General features: G+C 41.7%; 1 protein-coding gene across 4 annotated transcripts; it reads right to left on the bottom strand.

The window, feature by feature from the left end:
* Positions 1 to 108: 108 nt before the first annotated feature.
* AZIN1 (antizyme inhibitor 1) lies at positions 109 to 26,671 on the bottom strand. 4 transcript variants are annotated; one of them, XM_087748314.1, is made up of 12 exons: positions 26,372 to 26,671; positions 20,369 to 20,506; positions 13,231 to 13,428; positions 10,972 to 11,145; positions 10,515 to 10,687; positions 6,794 to 6,928; positions 4,924 to 5,005; positions 3,746 to 3,820; positions 2,471 to 2,636; positions 1,778 to 1,896; positions 1,387 to 1,601; positions 109 to 782 (listed from the first exon to the last, which is right to left on the bottom strand). In XM_087748314.1, the coding sequence occupies exons 3-12, from the start codon at positions 13,330 to 13,332 to the stop codon at positions 671 to 673; spliced, it is 1,353 nt and encodes a 450-aa protein (XP_087604440.1). In that variant the 5' UTR covers positions 13,333 to 13,428; positions 20,369 to 20,506; positions 26,372 to 26,671; the 3' UTR covers positions 109 to 670. The 4 variants fall into 4 exon arrangements, with proteins under 4 accessions (XP_087604440.1, XP_087604447.1, XP_087604457.1 ...); XM_087748321.1 differs by lacking the exon at positions 26,372 to 26,671 and adding an exon at positions 25,974 to 25,995; XM_087748331.1 differs by lacking the exon at positions 26,372 to 26,671 and adding an exon at positions 25,750 to 25,892.

Raw genomic sequence — 26,671 nt, 5'->3', positions numbered from 1 at the left:
TGAAATAATGGGCTAGAGAAAAGAAGGCTTCTCAAAACAATCCTGTATACATCTATTTTATAGCTACCTCTTCTGCCTAGCCCCTCCCAAAGTTAGCCTGAAAAACAGTAAAATCTACACAAAGTTTTATTGCAATCATACAAGGGATACATCAAGGGTCAAATACAACAAATACTATGATGCAATTTTACATTTATTAAACTACAGTTCAAAGCACAAATTTACACATTCTAAATACACTAAACATCTAATGAAGTCACACTGGTCTTCCACTGACATTTGATATATCTGGGCAAAAGACAATAACTTTACAAGACTGTTCTAACAGGAATCCTTAGTATAAAAACTGTGTACTTGTATGTAAACTGTTGAAGAACCCAAGTGATGGGTTTCCATCTCCACTAAGTCATCCATTTTGTTGCATATTTAAACGCTCAGGGGTTGAATGAACTTGATTTTAAATTTGGACGCCATTATCTAACCCTCCCACCCCCCAGTGAATTGTAGCTGTAGCTTGTTTTGCCTGGTCCCCATTAGCTATTACTATTTTTTTCAAGTTTTGAAGAGAATGAATTGAATTCAAGATTGTTCCATTTCTTCCACACTGGAATGTTGACCAGACAAACTACAGACTTGCAACTGCAGGTCTAAATGAAGCGTTAATGCCTGTTTAAGCTGCAGTGGAAAAGCGGTCTTCTGGACTCAGCTGAATGCAAGAAGGCACAAAGAAGAAGTTCTTCATCAATGTGTCTGAAGCAATTCCAGCATCTTGCATCTCATCCCTGCAGCAGAAAAAGGATGAGAGTTGCAATAAAGTGATTTTGCATACAATTTCACATCAGAAAGCAGCCTTGAGTGCAGCATTTGAGGTCTGCTGCCCCTGGATAAGGAAGAATCAGCTCTGCAAGTGCTCGGCAGGCACAGAGAGGCCGTGACTCTCCACTGGCAGAAGCGCAGGGCCCTGCTACCTCGGTATTGGAACAGGTTACCTGACTCTCACCATCACCCACAACAGCCTTCCTGCCTACAATGCCGGTGCTAACATTGTACACAAGTTGCAATTACTGGTATTAGGAAACCTCAACAGCTGGTGTCAAGCATTACAAAGCTATTACTCGGCAACAACTACCACTAACTCAGTCCACACTGGGTATTTTGCTTTCTTTTGTCAACCCTAAAGCGAAGCAGGCATTTTATCACAGCTCTCAGTTTAGTCTTAGCAAAGGCAGACAGAACAGTAAAAAGAAACCAAGCTGAAAAGGCACACTCTTGTGCTCAGTTGCATCTTCCTGTATTTGCCATCAAATGTAATTTATATTTGGCTGTAAGCGTACACTCTTGAAGGAAGTGAAAACAACCTTGTCACTATCAAGAGACTTTTCTTACCAGTCACTGAAAGACATCATGTAGTAAATCAGTGGCCTCTGATAGTCGTTAAAGGTAGACTGTTCACCTAAGGTACCAGAACCCATATTATCAAAGATCAGCCAATCTCCAACGCTCAACTCCGGAAGAAGACAGTTTTCCACAATTTGATCAAGCTCATCACAGGATGGACCCCAAAGGCTGCTTGCGAACAGAGGCTCATCTTCCTTGTATTTCTAGATGGAAATGATCCAGGTAATTCAGGCTTTAGTTTATTAAAGAAGAACATTTTCAAATATATATAAGGATGATTTTATACATCATGTATAATTCTATACCTATGAGGTGTTAAATATATATAAAACACATAAGGATAACAAGGACTATCACTGAAGAACATAGAAGGACTCACCTTGTGAACCTCTGGGATAGTATTCAGTTTCTCAGACAATTTGCTTGCAAAAGAACCATAAACACCATCATTTATGTAATATGTAAATACTGGTTCATCATCATTCCTGGTTTGCTCCACTGGAAGTAAAAAAAGAAGTTGTCTTGCATGCATTTTTTGTCGTAAGTAGTCCTTGTGCAATCTAACTTAAGTCAACTGCTTTCTCCTGACAAGTGGGTTCCATACATAGTGGAATGGGAGAATTACGAGCAGAGTAATCTGTATAAGACCAGATTATAAATTCAGTTGTAACATTAAGTGTGAGGCTTAATAAAATTAATACTTCCAGTAATAATCACGGTTAAGAATATAAACCCAACTTCTGCTTTAGCAGAGAAGCAGCTAGCTCTATGATACGTTTTTTTGTGTTCTTCTAATACAGAACCTTCTAATACACCTTCTGTAAAGCACCCAATATAGCTTTAACCATTGAGAAGTCAAACCTAGTAAGGAAACAACAAGTGCTGCATAAATTTAACAAAGACAGTGAGATACACAGATAACATATGGTCAGAACCCAAGAGATGTATTACAACGCAAGCATAAGGGAATGTATTAAATATATGCCGAGACAAACTAGTCCATCCTGACTAAAAGAAGTGGGCAGTTATCTGTACTGATTCATAACATGTAAAAGATAAGTACGACCCTTACCTCCAGAAGGAAGAAGTTTATCATACTCAACAGTCTTCTTTGCAATGATGTTAACTGCTAGTGTAAATGCAGATGAAACGTAGTAAAATCCAGGCTCTGCAATCACATTAACGCCAGATTCCTTAGGAAAGTAGACATCCAGCAATGGCCTGATGACGTGATTAACCTAGGAAATTGAAGCCAGAGGTAAGACCAATGAAACTCAGCTTATGTATATATCAGATACCCCCACACACACACTTTCAGGCAGCAACAGTTCTAGTAAGCACATCAAAAGCTTACTCTGTTCCTCTATTCTCTGAGAAGTGCCCTTACCAGAGGTCCAAAATTTACAAAAGTGTTTAAGAAAACAGGTAATTCTGCTAAACACTGAAGATTGAGTACCATGAGTCCAAGTACTACACAGTTCCTCCTCCCAACCAAAGTTCAAGTTGCGGTACGCTCAAGACTGCACAAGTAATTTCAAAAAGTTTGTCCAGCACAACAGATAATGTAAAATTACGTATGAATCCAGAAGAACAAGGAAAGGGCCCTTTTGTGATCACTTTGACTACTGTCATATTAGAAACAGAATGAATTATTTAATACTGATGCTCAAATCTTAAGCCAGATATTTGAACATAAACAAGTATTTTGGACAAGTAACAGAACAGTTAGAACTAATAAAGAAAAGCCCCGATTATCATTAGTAACTTTTCATTGAATCGCTTTCACTGTCCTACATTCAAGGAGTATGCCTTTAAGACAACATAACAGTGTGAACAGGTTATTCTGTTTTATGTGCTGCCTCATACTAAAGATCCCATTTAGGCCAAATCAGTATTTAAGGCTAGCCAAAGCAAAGATAAAAGCAAGACCTTTTCTCTTCAGTTCTAACGCAAAGTACCAGAAACTTTCATACAGTAGCAATATCGTTTACGATCCAAAGCATGCTAAGGAATCCTGGCCCAAACCACGCACTAGAGTAACCAGTTGGACAACTACTCAACTGCCAAAAAAATGGAATTACTACTGTTAAGATGGCTTAGGATAGTAATTTAATCTGTGACATGCTTAAGTCAGCATTCACCCAATATGAACAGGATTAAAAAGAAATAATGATCACCTCCAAGGACTAATTACACTACCCATGATAAAGAATATAAAACCAATTTTTCAGATCTTATGAATTACAGTCTAACACAGAATTTAGATGAGGTTTCAGCTATCAACGTTAGTTGAAGTTTGAAGGTTAAACACTTCTATTAGAGTTTCAACTTCCAATACATTGCATACCTCTTCCAGCTGAAGTTCTGAACCTGTGAAGCCCCCACCAATATCCAACATGTTCATCTTAAAGCCAAATTCTTCCTAAAATGCATAGACAGAACATAAGTACCCAGACAACTGTAAAAATATTTTTGTTGCTCCTTCCTTGGCTGGTTTCTATGGACTTTTGAGCATATTTAACAAAGCGTGTCTAGTGAGGGAGTCATGGCATAGTAAAAGTTAGTATAGCTCCATTAAACCTAGTAGTAATAGCATTGGGATGTCAATAGAGGCTGGCTACACAATTCTCAAGTAGAAGTCCCACAGCAACGTGAACTCCCATCTTGTGGCATTTTGTTATATTCGGACAATATTTGCTGAACAGGGCGGTGCATTCTGACAAAAGAAAGTTTTAGGAATTTACAAATATGTATAATGCAAGTCTTTTGGATAGTGCTTACATGGCAAGACTACTACAGTGAATCTGCACCAAGATCAGTGAGAACTTCAGTTCTGCTGCCCTCCGTGTGTTACCAGTCACAGCTAATGCACCAACTGCAGTAGTAAGAGTAAGAAGATTTGCAGTCTTCTCTATTTAATTTACAAGCTTCTCATTTATAGGAAGACAGATGTTCAGAGAAGGGATTTTAAAATTTTGCAATATGGGAAATACACATAGAACATGTAAAACTCACATGAGTCATCTGAAGCATCCAACAAATCCATTCTTCTTCAAAATTTGGATATTTCACACCCCCCCCATGATAGCTTTATTTCTTATGATACTTAGTTATTAATCTCAGAAATCACATGCACCAAGTTAGCAGTTAGATCACGATAAATACCAGCACACAAATGCTTAATATTTTAATAGAACTTAAATGTCAACTGTGTATTTGCAGGACTGAGATTTGAATTTCAAAAAGCCTTTACCAAAAGCAGGAAACTAATTTTTCATTTGAAAATAGCATACAAGGCTATTGCCTGTCATTGAGACAGTATTCATTAACCTTTGTCCACAATTAGGATTATAAAGTTTGTTTTACCTCTACCACACGCCTCACAATGGAGTATTTAGTCCCTTACTAAAAGTTCCATTTCCTACGTTGACGTATTTTGGAAATAACATAGCTGGCTTGTTAGTATGATTAGAGTAGAATGGATCCTTTACTGCAGCAATTGTAGGTGCATATGTATCTACTTACAGCCATGTCAAACACACACCGAGCATCAGATATAGCATGAATGTACGTTTGCAGTTCCTTGCAAGAGCCTGAAACATGAAATCTGAAAGAAATAAAAACACAATTAATAGACCGAACCATGCAGCTTAGAGACCAAGCACACTGTTTCACCACCTAAAGCAGCAATAGAAGTAATTCATTCTCAAGTGGCTCAAGACAAGCTTGAATGATAATATCATAACTGTGCCAACAAGAAGCTCAGAAGATGACTGCCTTCTATTCCGTTGGATTTGTACTTGAGGTCTGTCTTGCTTTTAATGCAAAGAATGTCCTACAATATTGTCATCTTTGAGAAATAACAGATTTACTGAACCTTTCAACCTTCACTATCAAAGTGGTTAAGATTTTTTTCTTCAGTGGGTGCCAATGCGAACACAGTACCTGTACACAGTCTCCCCTCTCTTGTCCTACTTTGAGTTGCCTTGCCTGTATACCCTTTTGCCTGGGCCATCCAGTTTTCTTCCCAAAGGCAGGGCTGTACTGTGCACGCTACCTACTCTCTCCAGCATTTGGGAGAGGGTGAGGAGAGGTGTGTCCCACTGTCACCCTGTTCTGAAGCCTCTGAGGCCAGGTCATAGTTTCATAGCAAGACTGAACAGGCTGGTGAGCAGGTCATCAGAAGCAGAGAAGTACTGATGCCTCCCACAAGCTCCTGAATTCCCTCTGGTTCCTTCTCCAAAAGGTTTAAGTAAAGCCGTAGTACTGGTAGTAACTGAGGTGCTAAAATAAGCACCAACATTCCCATGGGATTCCTAAAGACTAGTATGGTCTGCTGGTTCTGGTCAGACCATACACTACTCATCTGAGCCACGACGTGCTCTACTCCAAGTCTACTCCTTTAAGGAATGCCATTTTAAGGCAAAGGTCACTTTTTAAGCTTACTTGCATGAACCCACACGTGTTTGTTTTTTTTTTTAATAAAGAAAATGCACAAAAGCCACGTGATTTTTGTTAAAGTTAGGTTAGACATTCTATAAAAGATGTGTATCTTCTCAGTAGTATCATCTAATTTTTGAATACATTTGTCATTTACAATGATTATAGCACATCTATGCTTTGATTTAACATCAAACAGATTTACATCAAAACAATTGTGGTTTAAATCCTCAAAGTCTGGCTTCCATTTTAAATACTTTTTTACTGTCTTGACAACCCACCCTCTTTTACTTGTTTGGTTGCTTTCTTAACGTTCATGAACATGTGATACATTAGTAGCTGAAGGCAGACAGGACAAAGACCTGTGCATGCATTTTTACTCCATATAGTAAAATCTGCATCAAACTTCAAGTTAAAATACCACAGATCATTTGGAAGCTCTCAGAACACTAGGATTCATTCCTGCCATCTGCAAGTCAAGAACTTAGCTAATCATGTCTTGATATGATCAAAGAATGACATAGAAGCTAACTCTTAGAAAATCCAACCCCCTGTTCAGCTTGTTCAAAGTCTGTCCAAGCTATCCCATGCTATACTAACACCTTATTTACTGCTGGAAAAATACAAATCAAGGTACCATGAAAGTTCAAGAGCACAGCCAGAAAACAGGAAAGGCTTCTAAACTTTGCTTTTATGCTGACAGAAGAGTTTCTGATACTCTATTTCTAGTTGCTTTGATATCTGCAATAGTTACTTTGTTTCACGCAATTTTTTGCTTGGATATTAGTACTTTGCTTGCAAGCAAAAACTCATGATCCAAAAATTGTTGTTTTGGTTTTTTTTAAACCCCTGTAAAATAGTGCCAAAAGGGGAAAAAATTCTTTTGTATTCTATGTCTTGAGTACATCATACAAACATCTGCTCAGCCAGCAGAGAACAATAAAAGGTTACTCACTTGACACCAACTATTTGGACTCCCAACTCCTTAGCACATTCCATGAGGTGCCTACAGTTCTTCAGGGTGGTGCCAAACTTCATATTCATCTCCTCATCAGCAGTAATGTCTTCTGTGGCAATGTGCAGTAAGAGCCTAAGAGAAGGGGAAGATGATTGGGGCAGTTGGTTTACATCATCAGCACATGTGAAGCCTGAAGACTGTCAGAAGTGTGTTGATTATGTTGTCAGTACTCCAGCTCCATCGATGGATGAGTCAAGTGAACCTAATAAAAACAATCCTGTATAGAGAAAAAACTAGCAATTAGGGGCTAAAACATGGAGCCAACAAGGACAAGGGATTTCGAAATGCAGCAACTAAGACTCTTTTGTAGCAGCAAGAGTCTGTTGAGTGCTGTAATAAAAGAGAATGTTACCTTCTAATAAAGTATACTTCCTCATAAAACCATTAAGACTGTAATATGCTTTTCCCATCTCTGTCCTCCTTTCTAGCCAAGAGGAGAGAGCTTGACTGAAGGGAAATCTCCACATATCAGATGCAGTTAAACTCAGCATCTTGAGAACGCCAGGCTGACACACTGAGAGCACACCCCGGCCACATCCCTCCACCTCCCCTCCTGACTGGGGATGGGTTGGGGGTGTCAGGCCATCCCCTGCCCCTTCTTCCAGGGCACTTGTGGAGCAGGGAGGCAAGCAGTACCATCTCTTACAGCCTTATGCAGTGAGACAGCTTCCTCCCTCCGGTCAAAGACTCATTCTGGGTAGGTCTCGCAAACTGCAGTGCCAGCGTTGACAGTTTTCCACATTAAAGTAACACTTGAGTGGCAAATGCATTTCCACATCAAAACCTCTAGAAGTATACCCCCAAAACTCACAAAATCAAACTGCTGTCCACTAAGAAAGTCACTGGCTTTCTCCTCCCCCACCACCACAATAAAGATCAGTTAATTAGCCATGTGGTAAACCAGACAGAAGTTGTGTCATGACATACACGCAGACTGCACAGAGCACATTACAGTTAACTGAGATGGAGAGCATAAAGAAGCGGTAGAAGCTCTGCACCCAACGTGAAATAGTTCTTTTCAAGACATGCAACAAGCAAAACTTAGCCTAGCCACTACAAAATACATGTTGGCCTAACAGCTACCCTGACTTCTAAAAGCTCTTTCCAAATGTCTCATACGTTTAAAATGCATTTTTTAAAGAGCAAAAAAAATCCCAAGTTCTCACAGAGGTTGCCCAGCGATCCTTGTTAATTTTTGATTTAGACCACTTCATCTCGAGAAACTGTGACTAGGCTCACTTTCTGCTTGTCTGCACTACTGCAGACAATTCTGCTCAAGAAATCAGCAATATTTTGTAAAGCATTTGGAAAAAGTGCTAGACATAACAAAAAATTGTCAAAAGTTAAACTCTTCAAAATGTAAAAAAAGTTTCAAATCCATAATACTATGGTTTGTAACCTCACATTCAGATTAGACAAAACCATTTCTTAGAGACACCCAATGTTAAATTTTATTGATGAATTGTTATGGCAGCATTATAAGTGAGTCAAGACATTCTTCTAGTGTAAACCACAGAAAAAGTGTAATTCTGATTTCTAGAAGTCTACTAGGATTCTTCGTCCCAGGTTTCAGCCAGCTAGAGCAGGGCTAGAGAATGATATGTATGTTTGGGTTTTTTGTTTATTTTTAAGGAAGCATTGATACTTATAACAACCATGCCTCTACTGGAGCTCTTAGGACAGAACCTTAGCAGTTAAACTTTGCCTGGAAAAATCCAAAGGTATAGAGAAATGAAAGACTGAGCGCTCCTTTCTGACATTCCTCCACTTTCTTAAAAAATTTGCAATCATTCAAGTTAAGACTTCCAAAGGCAGAAACTTCAATTATAAAAAGGAGACACCCCACCCCCATTACTGAGTTTAGTGCAGAAAGTTACAAGAATTTTCAGAAAATGAGAAGAATTTCAGCTTTCTAGGCAGGATTTCTTCAGCCAAAATGTAATAAGCTTCATCTACAAAGACAACCTAGCTATAACAACCACAGATAAGAAGAACAAGGCTATATAAAGGCTTTGAATTTTTGAAACTATGCCAAGGAAGATACAGACGAAAACTCACTGTTGTCACTTCAGCAAAGTTTTAATGACCTGAATAAGAAAATTCTATTACAACAAGCAAACAAATCTCTACCCAGTAGGAGAGCTGGAGATCAGGTTTCTAGAAAATTTAGATGGTAAATTGCAGTTCTTCTGTAGAAATTGAGTTTCTTGTCCTTGGTAAACAGAACTTTTTCAAATATTAGACTACGAGATCCTTGAGAAGAAGTAAAGAGATTATGTATGTTGTTTTTCTCTAACTCATGGAACTCCTTCATTCTGTCTCTGCTTTACAATTTCTCTGGCTAAAGAAAAAATCTGCATCCTAACTTCTCTTGCTGTGGATGTTATGATAGACAACATCTTCTGAAAGAGAAGTTAGACTCAAGGAAATAAATCAACATAAAAACTAACAAAACACTAAAAACACCAGTGATAACCGGTAAAACACTAATGACGTTAAGAGATAGCTTTAGCATTGCTAAGGCTTTCAAATGCATGGAGTATGTCAAGGCCAAGATTTTACGCACAAAATTATTTATCATAGACAACATTCTTTACGCAGGAAGTACTCTCCAGTACGCAAAGCACTGACAGGCTTCCATGAGGATGAAGTGTAATCACTAGCAACAGCAATATTAACTCTCAAGGTAGTCTTAAAAAAACTGAAAGAATAACCAGCTGGGATGAGCAGCATCTCCAGATACTGAACTCAGCAGAATCTTCCCAATTCTGCAGCTATGACCACAGTTTTGGGAGAAGACACGACACTTTGATAAGGACTGTCTAGAACCAAGGGCTTTGTAAAGGATGTCAGGAATTCAGTTTCTTAGTACACTCTGATGATCTTCATGGGAAGCTATACCTCCTTAATCACTGGAAAGCACTGTAACATTCACTTAGACTCCAACTCCAAATTTCTTAAAGGTATGGCCCACAGCCAAAGTACTCCTATGTAAGGGACGTGACGCTTAATGACATGAGCGCCTATCAGTCCAAAAGAGACCATGATACACGGGCAGCAATAAAATTCTCATATTTAACAACCAGAACATCAGCTTTGATCACTTCTCTACAGAAAGCATCTGGGCCAATACTGAAGTGACTACAAATAGAACTAGTCAAGTTTCTCACTGTTTTAATAGTGGGAAAATACTTGTAGGCATATTTAATAGACCTACAGAGCATGCCCACACCCTAGATAGGACCAGATGCACATGCTCATTTGCTGATAGTCTCAGCCCTGCCTTCAGCTGAAGCCACTAATAATCCGAACAGAATACCCTGAAAGAAACACTGATGCCACAACAGAGCAGGAGGAAGATGTACTTGCAGATGACGAGGTGACAGACTTCTGAAGTTTAACCACCGAAACCTTTATGTGAAGATTGCCCTATGAAATCAAAATGCAAGATTTCTCTTGCTATTGTATTAGGAAGCCGCGACCCAGTAGGGAAAAAGTTGCAAAAACGCTACCTTCAAAAGAGACAGAGAAGAGAAAAATAGATACAAGTGAATTGTATTAAAGAAGCCATGTACCTTGCTTGCAACTCAAACAACCCAGGACACAGGCAAAATTCAATTTCTACCACAAAAAGCAAAACCAGAATTTTGACACTTACTTAGCATTTGGATGGTTACGTGCAATTTTCTTCAGCTCCGTATCATTGTCACAAGTCATGATGTTTATCCCAGCTTTCGCTGCATACTTTATCTGAGAAGCTTGCTTGCAAGGATTTGTATATATAATGTTTTCAGGAGAAATGCCCAGGTCTTGTACCAATGCCATTTCAGACTGAAAAACAGGAGCATACCAGAGTTTGACACAGTCCAGTGCACTATCTTTACTCAGTTTTTGTTAGATGTGATCTAGTACTGGACTAAATAGTCAAATACACTAAAGAGAAAACTATCCACTGCTGCTAGGGTGGAAGTATAGATCTGCAACAGGCAGTTACACAGGAGTTCACAATTTAAATTGTAAGTAACCACAGCACTTAATACCAAAAAGCTGATTTTAAAACAGCAGACAGATTCAAGAAAATAAGGCACACAGATACACAGAAAACAAGAACTTACTTTACTGGAACATGCAAATCCAACACCAAGGGTTCCCAAAATTTCGAGTACACCTGGAGTAGAATTGCATCTTACAGGATAAAATGGTTTTATTGGTGCCATCACATTCTGCCATTGTATGTTCTTCTTTACAAGCTTTCCAAGATCACCGACGTAAAAAGCTCTTTTTCCAGTCTAAAAAAAAAGGGAAAAAAAGGAAAATAAAATGCCTGAAATTGCAGGTTTGCTGTCAAAACATAAATAACCCATGAAACAAAGTCTTAAAGAATTATGTACGTTTTTTTAATCCTGCTATTAACTTTTAGGTTTGACCTTGAACAATCCTTGTTTTTCCTTTCACCTAGCAATTTGAACCAGTTTAAAAAAAAAGGGAATACCTACCACTTATTAGAGATAAGATATATTATGAACGCTATTTAGACAATATTCTGAGATTCCTGAACAAGAGATACTACTTAAATGCCAAATGTTGATTTTATCTAAAAATACAGAATAGGTTACAAATCTCTTCCAACTTCTTATTTTGAGAAGTCTGCAACTTTTTTGGAGGAAGAAAATCCACTGGGACAAAAGCTTCCACAGTCTCAACATAATTTATAGCTTATTGTACAAGGAATAAAATCTAATGCACTACCATTATTTTAACATCTAGCTAATAGCTCATTTTACTGAAAGTCTGTTTGATAGTATTTTAATTCAGGAAATCAAGTTTGAGACTGTTCTCCACATCTTGCAAACCACAAAGTTCAAACAGAATTTTAAGAACTAAACTCAGTGTGTTAAGGTTGCAGAGTCAAGTACATAATCTTCAAGAAAACCCACAGACATTTTTCTGGAAACTGTTAACAGTCCCCCTTGCACATGTGTTACCATAGTCTTTCTCGACATCAAGTTGAGATGTGGATGTACTGGATCAAAATCCAAAACAGATTATTCTGTATTTGTTTATAATATGCACTCAGTAAAATTCCTGTAAATGAATGGCCTACTGCATATCAGTTAAAGACCATCACAAAATATACAATCGATCTGAATTAAGACTGTACATCAAATGTTAATTCTAGCACTTGACTTTCGCAGATATGAAACTACGTTGCGGCTTATTGTATACAATGTCTTTATTTCTGTTTAAAAAACACAAATAGAAATTCCATCGGGTGGAAGCATACTGACCCCCTGTACGGGTCACCAGCAGGAATGGGATCTGGAGCTTTAGATCCATGGCACAGGCCTCTACCCCTTGAGCTAAAGGAGTAAATGAAAGCAGCAGGAGGCAGCTATCCTCTGTGAGCCAGCCAGTGGTTGGAGACATGACATGTTGCCAGTAGTTTACCTATTTATTTGCTAGACAGAAAAAGAATATTAGGAATCAGGATTTGGGAATCCTACACCTGAGTTCAGAAGGCCATGGGATTTAGCTATTTGCTGTATTATAGTTGAGCACTTGCATTTGAACATTAGTTCTGCTAAACCAAGGGAAAAGTGAACAACTCCTAAGGTATGGCATATTAAGGATACAGTATTTGCTTAATGAAACTTCATTTTTTTTTTAAAAAAAGCTCTTTCTTTTACAATCTTGTCTATAAAACAAAGGCTACAATATCCTCCTGCCTCTTAAGAAGTGAGTGAAGCCTTATTCAGTATAACGATTATTGTATACGCAGATATAAGTTTCTTTCCAGTAGATTGCTAAACCTTAAGAGCCTTTAGACCAGTTTATTTTCTTGAAAGAAAAAAGGTAGCACCTTACAATATGCTCGTACCCATGTTTCCAACAAAGAGAAGGGAAGATTTATAACATCAATACAACCGTGATTGACCACAGAAATTTTAAACATGGCTTTGATCTGGCTCAGCATACATATTTGTCTAAACTTTGGCATATTTTTGGGGAAAGAGCAAAAACACCCCGTTTTTAACTCAGCAATATCCACTTGCCCAATTTCAGGTTCCTGGTTTAAACCCCACTGATAATAAAATCTCTTCGAACAATGAGATGGGAACCTGTATTTAATTACATCAGCAAGACTACTTTCCTGCTAGCCACACTCAGGGAGGTAACAATTGCTGCCCAAATTTCCCCAACAGAATCAGCCCAAGGCAAAGAAGTAGGATTAGAAGAGGAAACAAATGCTTTATAAGGTGAGTTTTAGCCGACTGTTCCTCTGTTGCTGTCAGCTCATCAGTGCTGAATACCTTGACCTAGTTTGAAGACTTATAGAACTAAAGCAGAAGATTGGGAAAACTTATAAAACTTACATGAGTATGTTCATAAATACAGTTGTCAATAACATCTGCAAGAGTTGCTCCTTCATCCAACAGGCCAATGGAGTAATTTGCATCCTCAAGAAATCCTTTCATCTCAGCCGTATTCCACAAAGCCGACAGTCATAAACCAAGAAACACAAGGGATGGGCTTCCAAGCCTTATATCCGGGTCCTTAAATTATGCAACAAACTGTAAAAAGAAAACATAAATCAACAGGACAAGAGGCACAAAGCATATTATGCCACTATTTAAAAATTAGAAAGAGCTTTCTACATCTGATGTACTACAACTAGCAACGCTACAAAAATCTAATATTTTTTCACTCTGTCCACCCTCCATTTGCCAGGGATAAGGACAGTGCAATGCTACTGAAGCCAAGAATAAAATAGAAGCTGCATCGTTTAAATCTGATACTAACTCGAACAAAAGTAAGAAACCACTAATGCAAGGCTGGTCTTGAGAAGCATCCCAGACTGTATGCACACTGATCTGTGTTGAGCTTATGCAAACTATGAAAATACTGCAAGCGTAGCATACCATCTTAAGTGGCATTAGTATTCAAGTATGCAACTGGAAGACTGTCTGCAATACAGCATTTCTGAATTTGTTAAAGAAAACTTGTGGTTTATTGATGAAATGTTAGCACTGATATTTGTTAGATTCACATATTTGTGTTAACATTCTGGTTTTTGTTTAGATGCTAATTTATAACCATTGCCTTCACACATTGTATTTACTAGACATTTATTTTGTTGTTCTGTTCATAAGATTACCTACAACATTTAGAAGTTTTCACTTCAATAGAGGTTAACAGAAAGAAGCCACTGGCTAGAAACGGTTTTAAAAATCACAATCTCAGTAAGTGGAACTGGTATTAAAAGAAAGTAACAGTTACAGCCTAGCTTTATTTGCATCTTGTTTATCCTCAAACCTTCACTACAAGTTAGGTGTTGTTCATAAGCAGTGTTTTCCAAAAGACAACCTGAATCAACAAGGTCCCAAGACAGAAAACATTGTTAAATATACACAGTCTTAGAATATGGATTAAATAGTCTCAAGTAAAAATCAGTAGACAGCAAACTACCAACAGCTGATTATATACCTTCATCAGCCTTACTTGACAAATACAACAATCCACAGTCTACATTCCATTAGAGTTGTAGGTCTTGTTTAAAAGCAGCTTCTTTGTGTCTAGCAACTGACTGACCAGACTTTTTTTTTGTTTCCACTGTCATCTTTATGACTAACACAAGACTGATAACCACTCAGCTAACTAGATTCCTTCTTTACATGAACACCCAAGACTTCTTGTAATCTCTCAACAGAAGTTGCATAGTATTAATAAAAAAAAGGTTGTTTTCTAAAGCCACCTGTACTTGGCTTCAAAATAGCAACATTATTTTTCTAATTAAAAGCATTGATAGAAACCAGAAACATTACAGCTGAAGGTAAAAAAATGCTTTGCTAAGGCTCTAAAAGCTGGGAAGATAATTTTGGCTTCAAACGGTCACAATGCCATGGTATTAACTCTGTCTCATATTTCTTCCACCACCTCCCTACAGTCAAAAAAAAAAATCCACAATTTGTAATGAAAGTTTGGTTAACATTGTTAATATGAACGAAGTTAACTTCTGCTTAAGCTAATACTGAAACAACTAAGCAGGAGTTGCTCCTGCTTGTCATTACACACAGTAATGGGGAAAAGAGCCAGCAGTTTTGTATGCTTTCTGCATAACTCAAGTATGCCACCCTTGTTTCTTAAGGGAAGTATTTACTGCCAGGTAAATTTAACTCAGTAGCAGCAAGAATTTGTAGTTATGTTCAGAAGCTGAATGATAAAGACAAGTATGCTGGATAAGAACACACTTGTCTCATATGTACAGTGAGTCATATGCTTATTTAAGGGAATCCTGAAGATCCAAAACAATCATAAAAGAGCAAGATAATTATCACATTGGTGTAAGGATTTAAGCAAATTACAATTATAAAAACAATTACTAGGTCACAGACACTTTAATAACCAGGAAAAACTTCTTCAGTCAGTCACTCTAAGTTTGTGAGTAACAGCTAAAACTCCTGGGAAAAAAACAAAAACCACCACCAAACAAACAAAGACAAGCTTGTGAACTAAGTTTGACTTAGAATCAGCGAAACAAACATGAACACCAGTCATGTTTCCATAGCTACTGTCACCCTCTGAACAGGTACTTCATCAGTATCCTTGATTTGCTAGCTGATTAGCACAAAGTCCTCAACACGTTCACCTCCATAAAATATCCATGATTTCCAGGAGCAGAGTATCAAAAAGGGTTTAGGTGTGTGTGTCCCCCACCCCAAAAAGAAAAGCTGGCATCAGCATTTTACTGAAAAAATTGATATAGTTCTGGAGTATTCAAAACGTGAAGATCAAAAGAAAAAAGTTAACAGCAGAGTTTAATTCTTCTAGCATAATTTCTTTATACTATGACTTTCTATCTTAAACATTAGGCTGTTTACTTTACGCATCCTCAGGAACTTGCTGGTTGTGTAATAAACACATTAAACTTTTCTTCTACAATAGCAGCTCTTTTTTTGTTTTCCTTCAAGAAAAATAATAGCCAAAGAGAGGAATAAGTAAACCAACCATGGTGAACACATGCAAGAGCCCGATTTCCATTTTCAGCAGATTATTCAAATGTAGCAGATCTGTTAGCTGTTCAAAAACCATAAGTTTTTTAATCTTTTTGTGACGCAGAGGGTTGTTAAAGGAAAATTTTCAAATTTCAAATATGTTTTGTGATGCGTCTAAATCTATAACATCCTTTAGGACACATCTAATCTGTCCTATGACTTCAGAAAAAGTTCAACAAAACTCAGTGGCAGCATTTTGACACAGAAACTCTGTACAGGATGAGCTTCCATGATCCCAGTTCCTCTTTTCCCCTCCCCACTCACATCTGACCAGTAAATACTGTAAGTACCTGCAAGTGAACACATGCAAGAAGAGACTGAGCTGCCAGAAGCCTCGTATCTGAGCTTCTTTTTACTGTTTATTCAAGTCAGACAAATTCCGTGTTTCTGATCATAAGATCACAATTCCCTGACATATTGTCCAAAACTTAAAAAGCCTGAAGGCAGAACAAAAGCATTTTAAGAACTTACTGTATATACAAGGGTGATACTTAGCTAGATTTTAAAGTTTTGGTGGTTTTGGTTTTTTTTTTTTGATGTCTGTGACATCTAAGCTTTTTCATTTAGCAAAATTCATCTAGTAAAAAACGCTAACATTAGCCTATCAACTTCTGTCCTCAGATTCACAGCCCATTCCTCTCCTCTCCAATTTCTCCTGCTCTGGAAGAAATTACATCTTTTCAGTCTTGTTGAGAACAAGATAGGAAGAATATTCTACAAAGAGAAAACTAAAATTCCTACCAGCACTGCTACAGCACCACCACAAAACATTGCATACTTGAGAAATGCTTCTTTAAGGGGTTAATACCTGTAGTAGGATTTGGGATCGTGCCATAACCTTATTCTGTTCTGACTGGCCCCCGTCCTGAGGCGGGAGGAGAATCAGTGATAAAATTCGTGAAAGATCAAATGAATACATGCAGAAGGAAATAGAGAGGATGGTTTAAGACTTCTACGTCTGTAAGACGAGTCAGAAATCATTACAGTACAGAGTTCAGTCCTTGCTGGAAGTACTGACTTGCTGCAAGTCATGATTTGAGAGACTTAGCGTGGTAACAGCACCCATTTTACCACCTGAAATATTAGTCTGCACAATGCTCCAGGACATATATTTTAGGGCAAACAAAAGCTGTCAAGTGGTATGAGACTTCTACATAGGCATGCAATTGCTTTCTTTGAAGTAAGGTTACATCCTCAGGCTCTTTAGGGTTTAACACAATGACTTCCCAGATAAAGAACTTTAAGATAAAAGCTTACATATTTAAACACTGCAATTAATGCAGACATCTGGAATAGAAGAAAATTAAAATGCTCTGAAAACTGACTAACTAAACACATGCTTGTCATATCCAAGCATCCATAACAAACACATTTTCAATTTTTTCTTTACATTGTCAGAACTACATATTGTGTGGCCTGGAAAAAAACAAACAAACTTGAGGTTTGGTTCTTTCATTAAAAACTTCCTCTGCAAAGAACAAAGTTCTGCAAACCAAACAGGCTCCTAATAATGCCTTTCAACTGTATGTCTTATTAAGCAAAATAAATATTTATGAGATTAACAATTATGCTGAATCAAAAATCATAAAGAGGTAAAATACATTCATCTCACATTCCTTACAATACTGGTTCTTCAGGGGAAACAGATCAAAAAAGTAGAAGTGTTTTGTCACTAACATTGGTAATTAAGTACAGAACAGGTATGCCAGAAAAGCAGAAACGCAAGTCTTCCGTTTTCAGTGCAGGAAATGCCTATTTATAATGGGGATATCTTTTAAAAAAATATTCCAAGATGCCATTTCACCAACTTATATCCTTATCATTCAGTTAGTGAATGCAGCCACTAGCCAACCGATGGAGATGCTGAAGCAGGTGTCTATGTACAATGGCAGTGGACATTGTGCATTACCCAAGTTGCCCCTCAGTACAAATCCACTGAGGGTCATAGCAGAGTACCTGTAGAGCTTAGGTTAGTTGCATCCTACCATTCTCTTGGGAGTATTTCACACAGTTAAAAGAGCAATGTAACAAGAGCATCTCTGCTGAAGCAAGCAAGCAAAGGGGGTAGATACGAAAACATAATACCCCATCTGACATCTTCCACAGGAACTATGCTTTCAAGAACCTTCTTCTGTTTTCTTGAAGTTTGAATACATTATTCAAAGCCAATAAGCTAGCAAAGCTTGCAAAAATGAGCACTCCTGAAAGTGCATGTATACTTCTGTGGTATCATAGCAGCACTTCTCTTTCATGACAGTGCAGGCAGTTACTTCCCTATCCTATCCTCTTACTTGCTTAGTCAATATTAGCATTTGGCCTCCCCATTGCCCCCCAGCCCTCCAAGCTCCCAGCCCTCCTGTTCCTCGATTGCCACCCGGTCCCATTTAGACAAAGTCAGAGAGCTTTAAAGGCTAACCAGTCCAGATAACTACTGGTTCTGCTTGGCATAGACAGGGCTTCTTAATAGATCAGATTTCCATCGCTAGTTCTCTCCATTTCTGATCAACCAGATGAGGCAATAAATAGAACAGATTTGCAAAGGAGCAAGACTTCAGATCACAGCTGCCAGACTGCTCAGGAAGCCAGAGATTGAAGAGCAAGAGAGAACTAAATCCCAAGTTCTTTGGTGGCCGGTGTAATACAAGGACAAAAGTGGGAGGGAGAGAATTATAAAAAGGAAGCAAGTTGCAGGTAGATTTACTGGCAAACACTTGCAGGCTACTGCTACCTACATCACCACTACATTCAATACTGAACTACTTACATTTGTGTACAGTATGTTATTACTGAGGACATAATAGATTCAAGCTCAAAATAAACAAACGGATCATCTGAACATTCAGCTACAAATACAGCAAATCCCGTGGCATTTCCGTTCTAGGACAAACTATACCTTGCACTATTTGCCACAGCACATCAGCCTACCAGTTAGAGAAAGAATAATCTCAATGGAAGTACCAGAATAGCCTTCTCCTCGAGGAGAAAAAAAAAAAAAAAAAAAAAAACTTTGGTCAAAGCCAAAATTTCTTCAGAACAGTTTTAGAAACTAAAATGCATTTATGTAGTACCTTAAGATTTTATACTTTATTCACTCCTTCCTCCTAACAATTCTTCTGCCTTTCCTGTCTTTTTAGTACTTTATTCCTGTTGAAGTGCAAAATGTCACGCAAGAGTTCTACCCACACACAGGAGTGCGCTGAAAACTCAGAACTGAACAAGAGAAACAATTTTCTCAATCTTTTGCTTATAAAAATCATGTGACACCTACAAAATAACAGTGATATTCAGAGAATTTTCAGTGTTAACTGTATTCTTTTGAATAGAGCAGACATCTATGTAGAACCAGCTATATGCAGTTAATTCAGTAGGTTTCGAACAAAACAAAAAGAACATAACCTCTGGAGACAAAGCCAGAAATCATGATAAACCAAGCTCACCCTGTGCCTCCCTTACTGCAGTATTTTCAAAGAACAGGGTCATCTACATTAAGTACCTTATTAGGAGACATACTAACACAACTGGCATTTGGACTCTTTGTGGTCTTTAAAAAGTACCTGGCTCAGTTAGATGCACTTAACCATTCTCACTCTCAAGTTTTACATTAAAAGCATTATATAATTTATAGGTACTAAGCCAAGCAAAAATGCCTTCAGCTAGACACGAAAAAAGTAATACTGTATAAAATCAGCTTAACTCAGATATTACAAATGCATTTAAGGCTATTGTTAAAACCACATAAAGCGATTGTTTTATGTTAACAGAACAGGATAACCACACACATTCCAGAGTTTTCTGTGCTCCTTAAGATCAGCTATGCACATTCATTTGTTTTCAGTTATCATGGGTTTTGTTTTTCTTTTGTAACTATTTGCCTCTTAAAAGTGTAAAGGCATTTATAATTGGTACATGATTTCCATCCAACACAGAATTCCACATTCTACTGTAGCTCAACTACAACTATTTGTGGAAGTGGATAGTAATTAGCAAATAATGGAGACAGGCATTTGGGAAGGCACACCCTTCACAATCAGCATTAGTTAGTGTTTACAATAGCAAATTTTAACTATTTCAGTAGAAAATACCGTAAGAAATCACACAGTATGCAGCAAATCATAATTTGATGCTTACAGTCATGCAGTGAGAGACTGAAGTTACAGCATTTTAATTTAGGATTTCTGCAGCCAACAGCCCTAATTCAGAAAAGTAACTCTGTTTTCAATGTTTAAGTCTCTCAGAAATTCATCAGATAACTCTGTTGAGAAAAGTATTAGGTGAGTAAAAATTATAGTCCTCCCTTGAATGACAGCCCCATATAATACGCACGCTGCTATTTTCAAATTTTGATAATCTACATCAAGACAGTTATCTTGCTTATCAAAAAGCCAATATATGATGTTTGTATTTTTGGAAGTGCTTACCCTCCTGCATACAAATGAAGAGAGAAGGAAAAGAGACTTACATGGACAAGTTAGGAGATGGAACCCTACTATCATCAGCTAGGTTCCCAAGGTGGCTCAGCGTTGAAGTCGAACTGTTCTCTATAAAGCACTTCTCCTAAGCCCTCTGGATAGTTGTAAACTTGATCAGAGATTTTGCCCTGTGGGAGCAAATGCATACACAAATAAATTTCATAGCCAGAACAAAATAAAAGCTTTATCTTAAAACATGTAACAAATGCCTTTTCAGTAGGGCTTTTAAGGAGGCTTGCAACACCCCACCATGAAAGTTTATAATCACATAGAACTCCCAGTTTTCAAGAGTGAATGTAAACTCTGAGCCAGATCAAGTCAGACATATGAAGAACTGCTCAAACACATGAATTAGGCACATGAAACTGCGTGTTTGTACTTATCTTTCATAGTCTGAACTGGAAGATTTTCAAAACTGAAGGCAAAGAGCTCTACATGATCCTGCTTTAGGGTAGTATGCCTCAATACTGGACTACCCTTCCAGAAGTGTTTTTAACCCTGTAACCACTGCGACTCTCCCCCTCCCTACTTCCTTTCTATTTTAGAATTCCCTTGAATTCTTTCTTCCTCTGCTGTGAATGAACATGGCATGTGGGTGAAAAATAGTGCTTTATATAGTGAAACTGAACACCATACAGACAAATCCAGAGACAGGCAAGACAGTAAAAAGAAAGAAACTTATGCTTGCCTTCAGGAATGAGGAAACATTTCAGCTGGCCCTTAAAGGCTACTACATACAACACCAAAGCAGCATTTTAAATTACAAGGCTAGCTCACTCAAATTAAGGTAAAACAATCACACAAACAGTGCAATGAACATAAAAAGCAGTCAAGGAAACATTAACCAGCCCTGCTGAGAAGTTATTCCTTCTAAAAAGAACTGTCATTTTCATGGAATTAAATACAGTACAGAACTGCTCATGTGTAAATCCAACATAGAACAAAGTTTCTACAAATTCACTGTGGTGAATGTGTAGAAATTTCATGCCATAGCATGAAACACAGAATGTACCAACCTATTGAAAAAATAAATCTTTGCTGCTCTCATTATTTAAATGAGACTACATGTGCTGACTACAAAAACCTGGCTTCTGGGAATCACCTAACCCAAATGATCATCTTTTCAACCACATTACAGTTAAGCAAACTGCTGAAACTTATTTTTCCACTTACACTTGCTATGAGAAAACTAAACTAGTATACTCTATGAAGTACTGAACTAGGAACAGAGTGAATGCAACTTGAGGGTAACTGTTTCACAGCAACTCCACAGAGCAATCTCTTCAGCTTCATCATATAAACCAGCATTCAGTAGCATATAATATTAAAAATAAACCTCAGCGCTTCAAGATTGATTGAGATATTAAGGAATTTTGCCAGCCAGAATTAATGTATATGCAGTATATTTAACCTTATGCCTTTCTTCCACTGAAGTAAAAAGTCAGTAACATTTAGTTCTCAGAGTATGCACACAACAGTTTTAAAAGCTGGCAACACTTTCCTTTTGTAAAATTAACTAGTAGCTCCACTATTTTCTAGCGCTGTTCTGATTATACTCAAGAACTCATACCAATTTTCCAGTGATTGTGTATTAAGTTTACCTTCCCAGCAAAACAAGTCATTAAGAACAGGTGCTTCTAGGGAGAGCACATGACCTTTAGTGCAAAACTTAAAAAGCCATGCTTCAGACAAATATCATCTGCAGTACTATTCCAATAAATATTCTCGTATGACCCAAGAAGGAAGTGTGCAGTGAAGGCTCCTGTGGAGCTGGAATGAAACCCAATCATTTTCTGTAGCAATAGTCAACTCTGAGCTGTGCTGAGTTCTAATCGCCCTTCAGAATTTCTTTTAAATGAGAATTATTTATCCAAAGGATCTACACAAACCTATAGAAAATAGCCTGACTGCCCTCTTTTGTGCAGGTTTGCCAATATTAAATATCCAGAGAGGAAAACGGTACAATCTGAGCCTTTCAAATCATAGTAATTTTGCTCTGCTTTAACGAGCACAAATAGTTTGCTGTACTGTGGCAGAGCAGGACTACCATTTTAAGCAGCAGAAGTGTATTAGAGATCCATAACCTGTATGGACAAACCCAGTTTTAGAAAAATTGCACATGTGATCAGCCACAATGAAGCGTTAATTGTTTAAGGGTCTTAAAGTATTCTTTGCTAAACAGAGAGCTTTGAGTTGCAGGAATAATCGACAAGGCAGCTTTGCCTTTTAACACTCAAATGACACCTATATGCATGTATTTATATATCATAGCCTACTAGCAGGTGCCTCGAGTTTGACTGCAGCTCAACCAGCAACGCTGTACTTCGTACTTGAATAGTAACACTCATCTGAGGAACAAAATCACCCCCCAATCATCCACAGCACAGTTTTGCCAGAACTGCATCCCTGCAGCAAGCTCTATGAGCACCAGCAGGCCAGTCGGGGCCAGGCCCTTTCCAGCTCACCGGTCCCCTCAGCTCCCCACATCTGATACAGACAGGCCTACAAAACCAGGCACCGATTCATGTTTTTTGAAAAAAGTGATCCACTGTATCTGTTTCTGAAGAGAGACCCTTTAGTGACTTGAGCTAAAATATCTGTGAACCAAACCCTAAAAATCCAGCAATACGATGACCTTGCATATTTACAGCAACTGACAGACTTGGAGGCACCAAAGTTACTCTGGTCCACAAAAAACCCTGCTATTCTTCTGTTACAATAGGCCTTTTCCAGACCAGGGCCAGGGCGTTGTGGCGAGGCGGTCCCCGGGGGAGCGCAGGTCCCCAAGAAATTCTCTGTCAACCGCACTCTTGCTCCTGCACTATATCAACAGCATTTTGAACTGAAATTTGTTATTATACCCGAATTAGTCCCTTACACAATTAAGTCTCCCTTTCAGGAAGGGACGGTCTTAATTCCCTTCCAGAGCACTGTCTCTCCTTTAATTGGAAAGATGGAATCATTTCCAGACCATACAGCCCAGCATTGCTGTGAAGACACACCTGCACCAGCCTTCCAGCACAGGGAGCAGCGAGGGGCACAAGGCTGCGGCGCTGAAAGGCATAAGCCTGCCTCTTGCCTCCAGCAAAACCGTCCCCATGGGAGAAACATTCCCATTGCTGTTCACCACCGAACACCACCCTCCTCCTCCCAAAGTCTTGTGAAAACCCCTCTTTTTCTGGGGTTTAACAACCTTCCCCCAGAGCCCAAGGCCCAGCGGGAGCGACGGGGGGCAGCAGGCTGGCTGGCTGCGGGGGCTCAGCCTAGGGCAGGCAGAGCAGGCGGGGAAGGGAGCTCACCACAGCCTGAAGCACACGGGGAGGGGGCTGCCGTGTCGCAAGCATCAGCCACGGCAGCAGCAGCATTGTTCACACGGTGACAGGAAGGAAAGAACTAGACTGGACCAGTCCAGACTGGAACAAACCCCTCCTACCATCACCATTATTCAACAACCCCCACCTCCCCCCCAGCACCGCTGCCTCCCGCATTTATCCAGGGAAGAATAGCGGGCAAGTGCAGCATCCTCACAGCCAAAAACCCAGCAGCCAGGGCAGATGCAGAAGTGGGGCAGCACTCCCCCCCCACCCCACCACCACACAGGAGACCCAGCCACGCATCTGGCTGGAACGGTAGGCAGGTCTAACCCGCTTTATTGGATACCACATGGTGTTTTCGTTCAAGGCAGCTATATTCAACTGGGACTACACAATCAAATCCTGCTCGGTCACCGGAGGCTGCTGCAGAGGGCTGAAACGCAGCGCTTCTGCACAGCCGACATGTGCCAGTAGGCAGGAGGATTTTGCACTGCAGGAGAAGCACTTCAGAAGGCTCAAAACAAGATTTAAGCTCACTTACTTCCCTCTTCGCCACAACCGGGGGCCCCCCAGCACAGACACGCATCTTCTTGGGCTCTGAACAAGCCTGGGCTGCCGACTGGGAAAGACCTGCAGTGCTGTCTAGCAATGAGCCACACAGCACCCTCCTTGGCCACACCAGCTGCCCCACGCTCCTGTGTTTGCACCATCCCCCTTACACACGCATGAACCCCACGCTCCCACACCGTGCTTCCAGCACCCGCACAACCAGTAACAGGCACCTCCGCTGGCCTCTCACCATTATAACCAGTAACGGACACCTCTGCTGGCCTCTCAGCAAACAGGGAATGGCACCGCAGTGAGCACACACATACCCAGGATACCCTGACATCCAGGTGCACGCATACTTTACACACACACACAGCCGGCAGCTGAGCACTGACCAGACCCTCTCGTCCCTACTTTCTGAAAGCCACCAGTACAGCAGTGGCCAACTGGACCACAAGTACTGGCAGAGGCAGCCAAGCCAAGGGGGTTGAGGCTCAACCAAGAGACTTCCAGAAGGACTGGTGGCACCAAACCTGCTACTGCTACACTAACAGACTGGCCAAGGGGAGGGAGAAAACGTGCGTCCTTGAGACGACCAGCAAACACCCCAGCAAAGGAAGGAGACTGCCAATGACAGGGAAGGGCTCCACTTTCCATACCCTGGAGGACCCCCAGCCCCTCTGTGTGAAGGCAATTTGCCCCGTCATCCCAGCGCTGGTCCCAGAAAGTGTCACTTCTGCAACGCCCTTACAACTTGTGCAGGGCCCTGACAGCTCGCGCTGCCGCCCTGCTCCTTGGTGTGTGTGTGTGTGTGTGTGTCCGTCCCGGTGCACCATGCTGGGGGGGACAGGGTGAGGCCTCATGCAGGCACCCACAGGCGCAGCTCAGGTGAGCGGGAGAGGAGCGTGACAGCGGAGCCCGGATGGATAGCCACGGTTACAGACGCACAACATGGCCTCTGCGAAGCAGGCGAGCGGAGACGCCGCGGCCTCTCTGCCCCCCGCCAGCCAGGCTGGCCTCGAAGCCCGTCACACAGCGGCTCCCCCCGCGCCTGAGGGGTCCCTGCCCGCGGGCGCGCCCCAGGGGAAGGGATCCGCCGAGACCCGCACGGGAGCCGGCGCTCCCGAGCTCGGGCAGCTGCCGCAGGGCGAGGGGATGGCACGCCGGGGTCCGGGGAGCCCCTCTCCCCGCAGGGTCCAGGCGAGGACGCCCCTCGCCCCCTCCCCAGGAAGGGGCACACTGCGAGAAGCATCAACGCCCGGCGGGAACGGGTCTCCCGCCGCGGGGCACTGCCCCGGCTGCTGAGGGGGAAAACAGCACACAGCCCCCCTCCGCAGGAATCCGCCATGTTAGGGCGGCCGCCGAGCCCCTGCTCCCGCTCCCCGCGGAGCCGGCGGCCCCACCGCCCGCCCGCGCCCCGCGGGGCTGGGGGAGAAGGAGGAACGGCGGCCCCGGCGCAGCCCTCGCTCTGATCCCCGGCTTCTCCCTCCCGCCTCGCCGCCTCTCACACGCAGGGCTGTCCGCCATGTTAGCGCGGCGGCCGCTGACCCCCTCCACCCGCCGCCACCGCCGTCCTCCGAGGCGCGGGGGGTCCCGGCTCCCGCCCGCCCGGCTCCCGGGCGGCGACCCCGCATCGCCCGGCGCCTCGCTGCGCGCCGGGGAAAGGGGGAGCCTCGGCTCTGACTCATCCCGCCGCTCTCCATCTGCCGCCGCCGGTGGCAGCCGGTCTTGCCTCACGCCGCCGGGCGAATGGAGAAAGGGCAGCGGGAGGAGCCGGCCCCGGCCCCCTCCCCGACCGGCACCGCCACGGCGGCCGGCGGCGGTGCTGCCCGCCGGGCGCTCCTCCGCCCTTCCCGGGTGCCGCGGCCACCGCTGCCCCTTCCCCTCCTTGCACCGGGGGGAACAAGGGCCTGCCCCTCCCCAGGCCCCGGGGAGGGGAGAGCTCCTTCCACTCCCTCCCGCCGCCGGTGTCGAGGGACGCCCCGGCCCCGGGCTCGGGGTGGGCGTCGCCGCCTGCCTCCCACCCTCCTTCCTTCCTTCCCTCCCTCTCTCCCGCCGCCTCCCCCGCGGCGGGAGCCCCGGCCCGGCGGGGAGGCCGGGGGCGCCGGGACCCCCGGCCCCGGTACTCACGTGAGATAACGGCCCGAAAGATTTGGTAAATCGTCTTCTCTTTTTAGGCGGAATTTTTAAAGAGGGATGTGGGAACCTACAGCAGAAATACAGGCGGCGGCAGCGGCGCCTTCCAGGGCCATAGGCTGCGGGGGCGACCGGCGGGGGAAGCGCAGCGCAGCGCTGGGACGAGAGGGCACAGACAGAGAGAGACAGAGCCGGAGCGGGCCGGGGGCGCGGGGCTGCGGCAGCTGGGGGCGAAGGCGGGAGCGCGGCCACCGGGCGGCGAGGCGAGCGGCGAGGCGAGGAGAAGGGGGTGCC

The sequence above is a fragment of the Nipponia nippon genome, unplaced genomic scaffold, assembly GCF_047370975.1.
Source record: "Nipponia nippon isolate SJK-2023a ecotype South Korea unplaced genomic scaffold, ASM4737097v1 scaffold_1, whole genome shotgun sequence".
NCBI classification, from domain to species: Eukaryota; Metazoa; Chordata; class Aves; order Pelecaniformes; family Threskiornithidae; genus Nipponia; species Nipponia nippon.
This window is presented reverse-complemented; position numbering and strand designations above follow the sequence as displayed.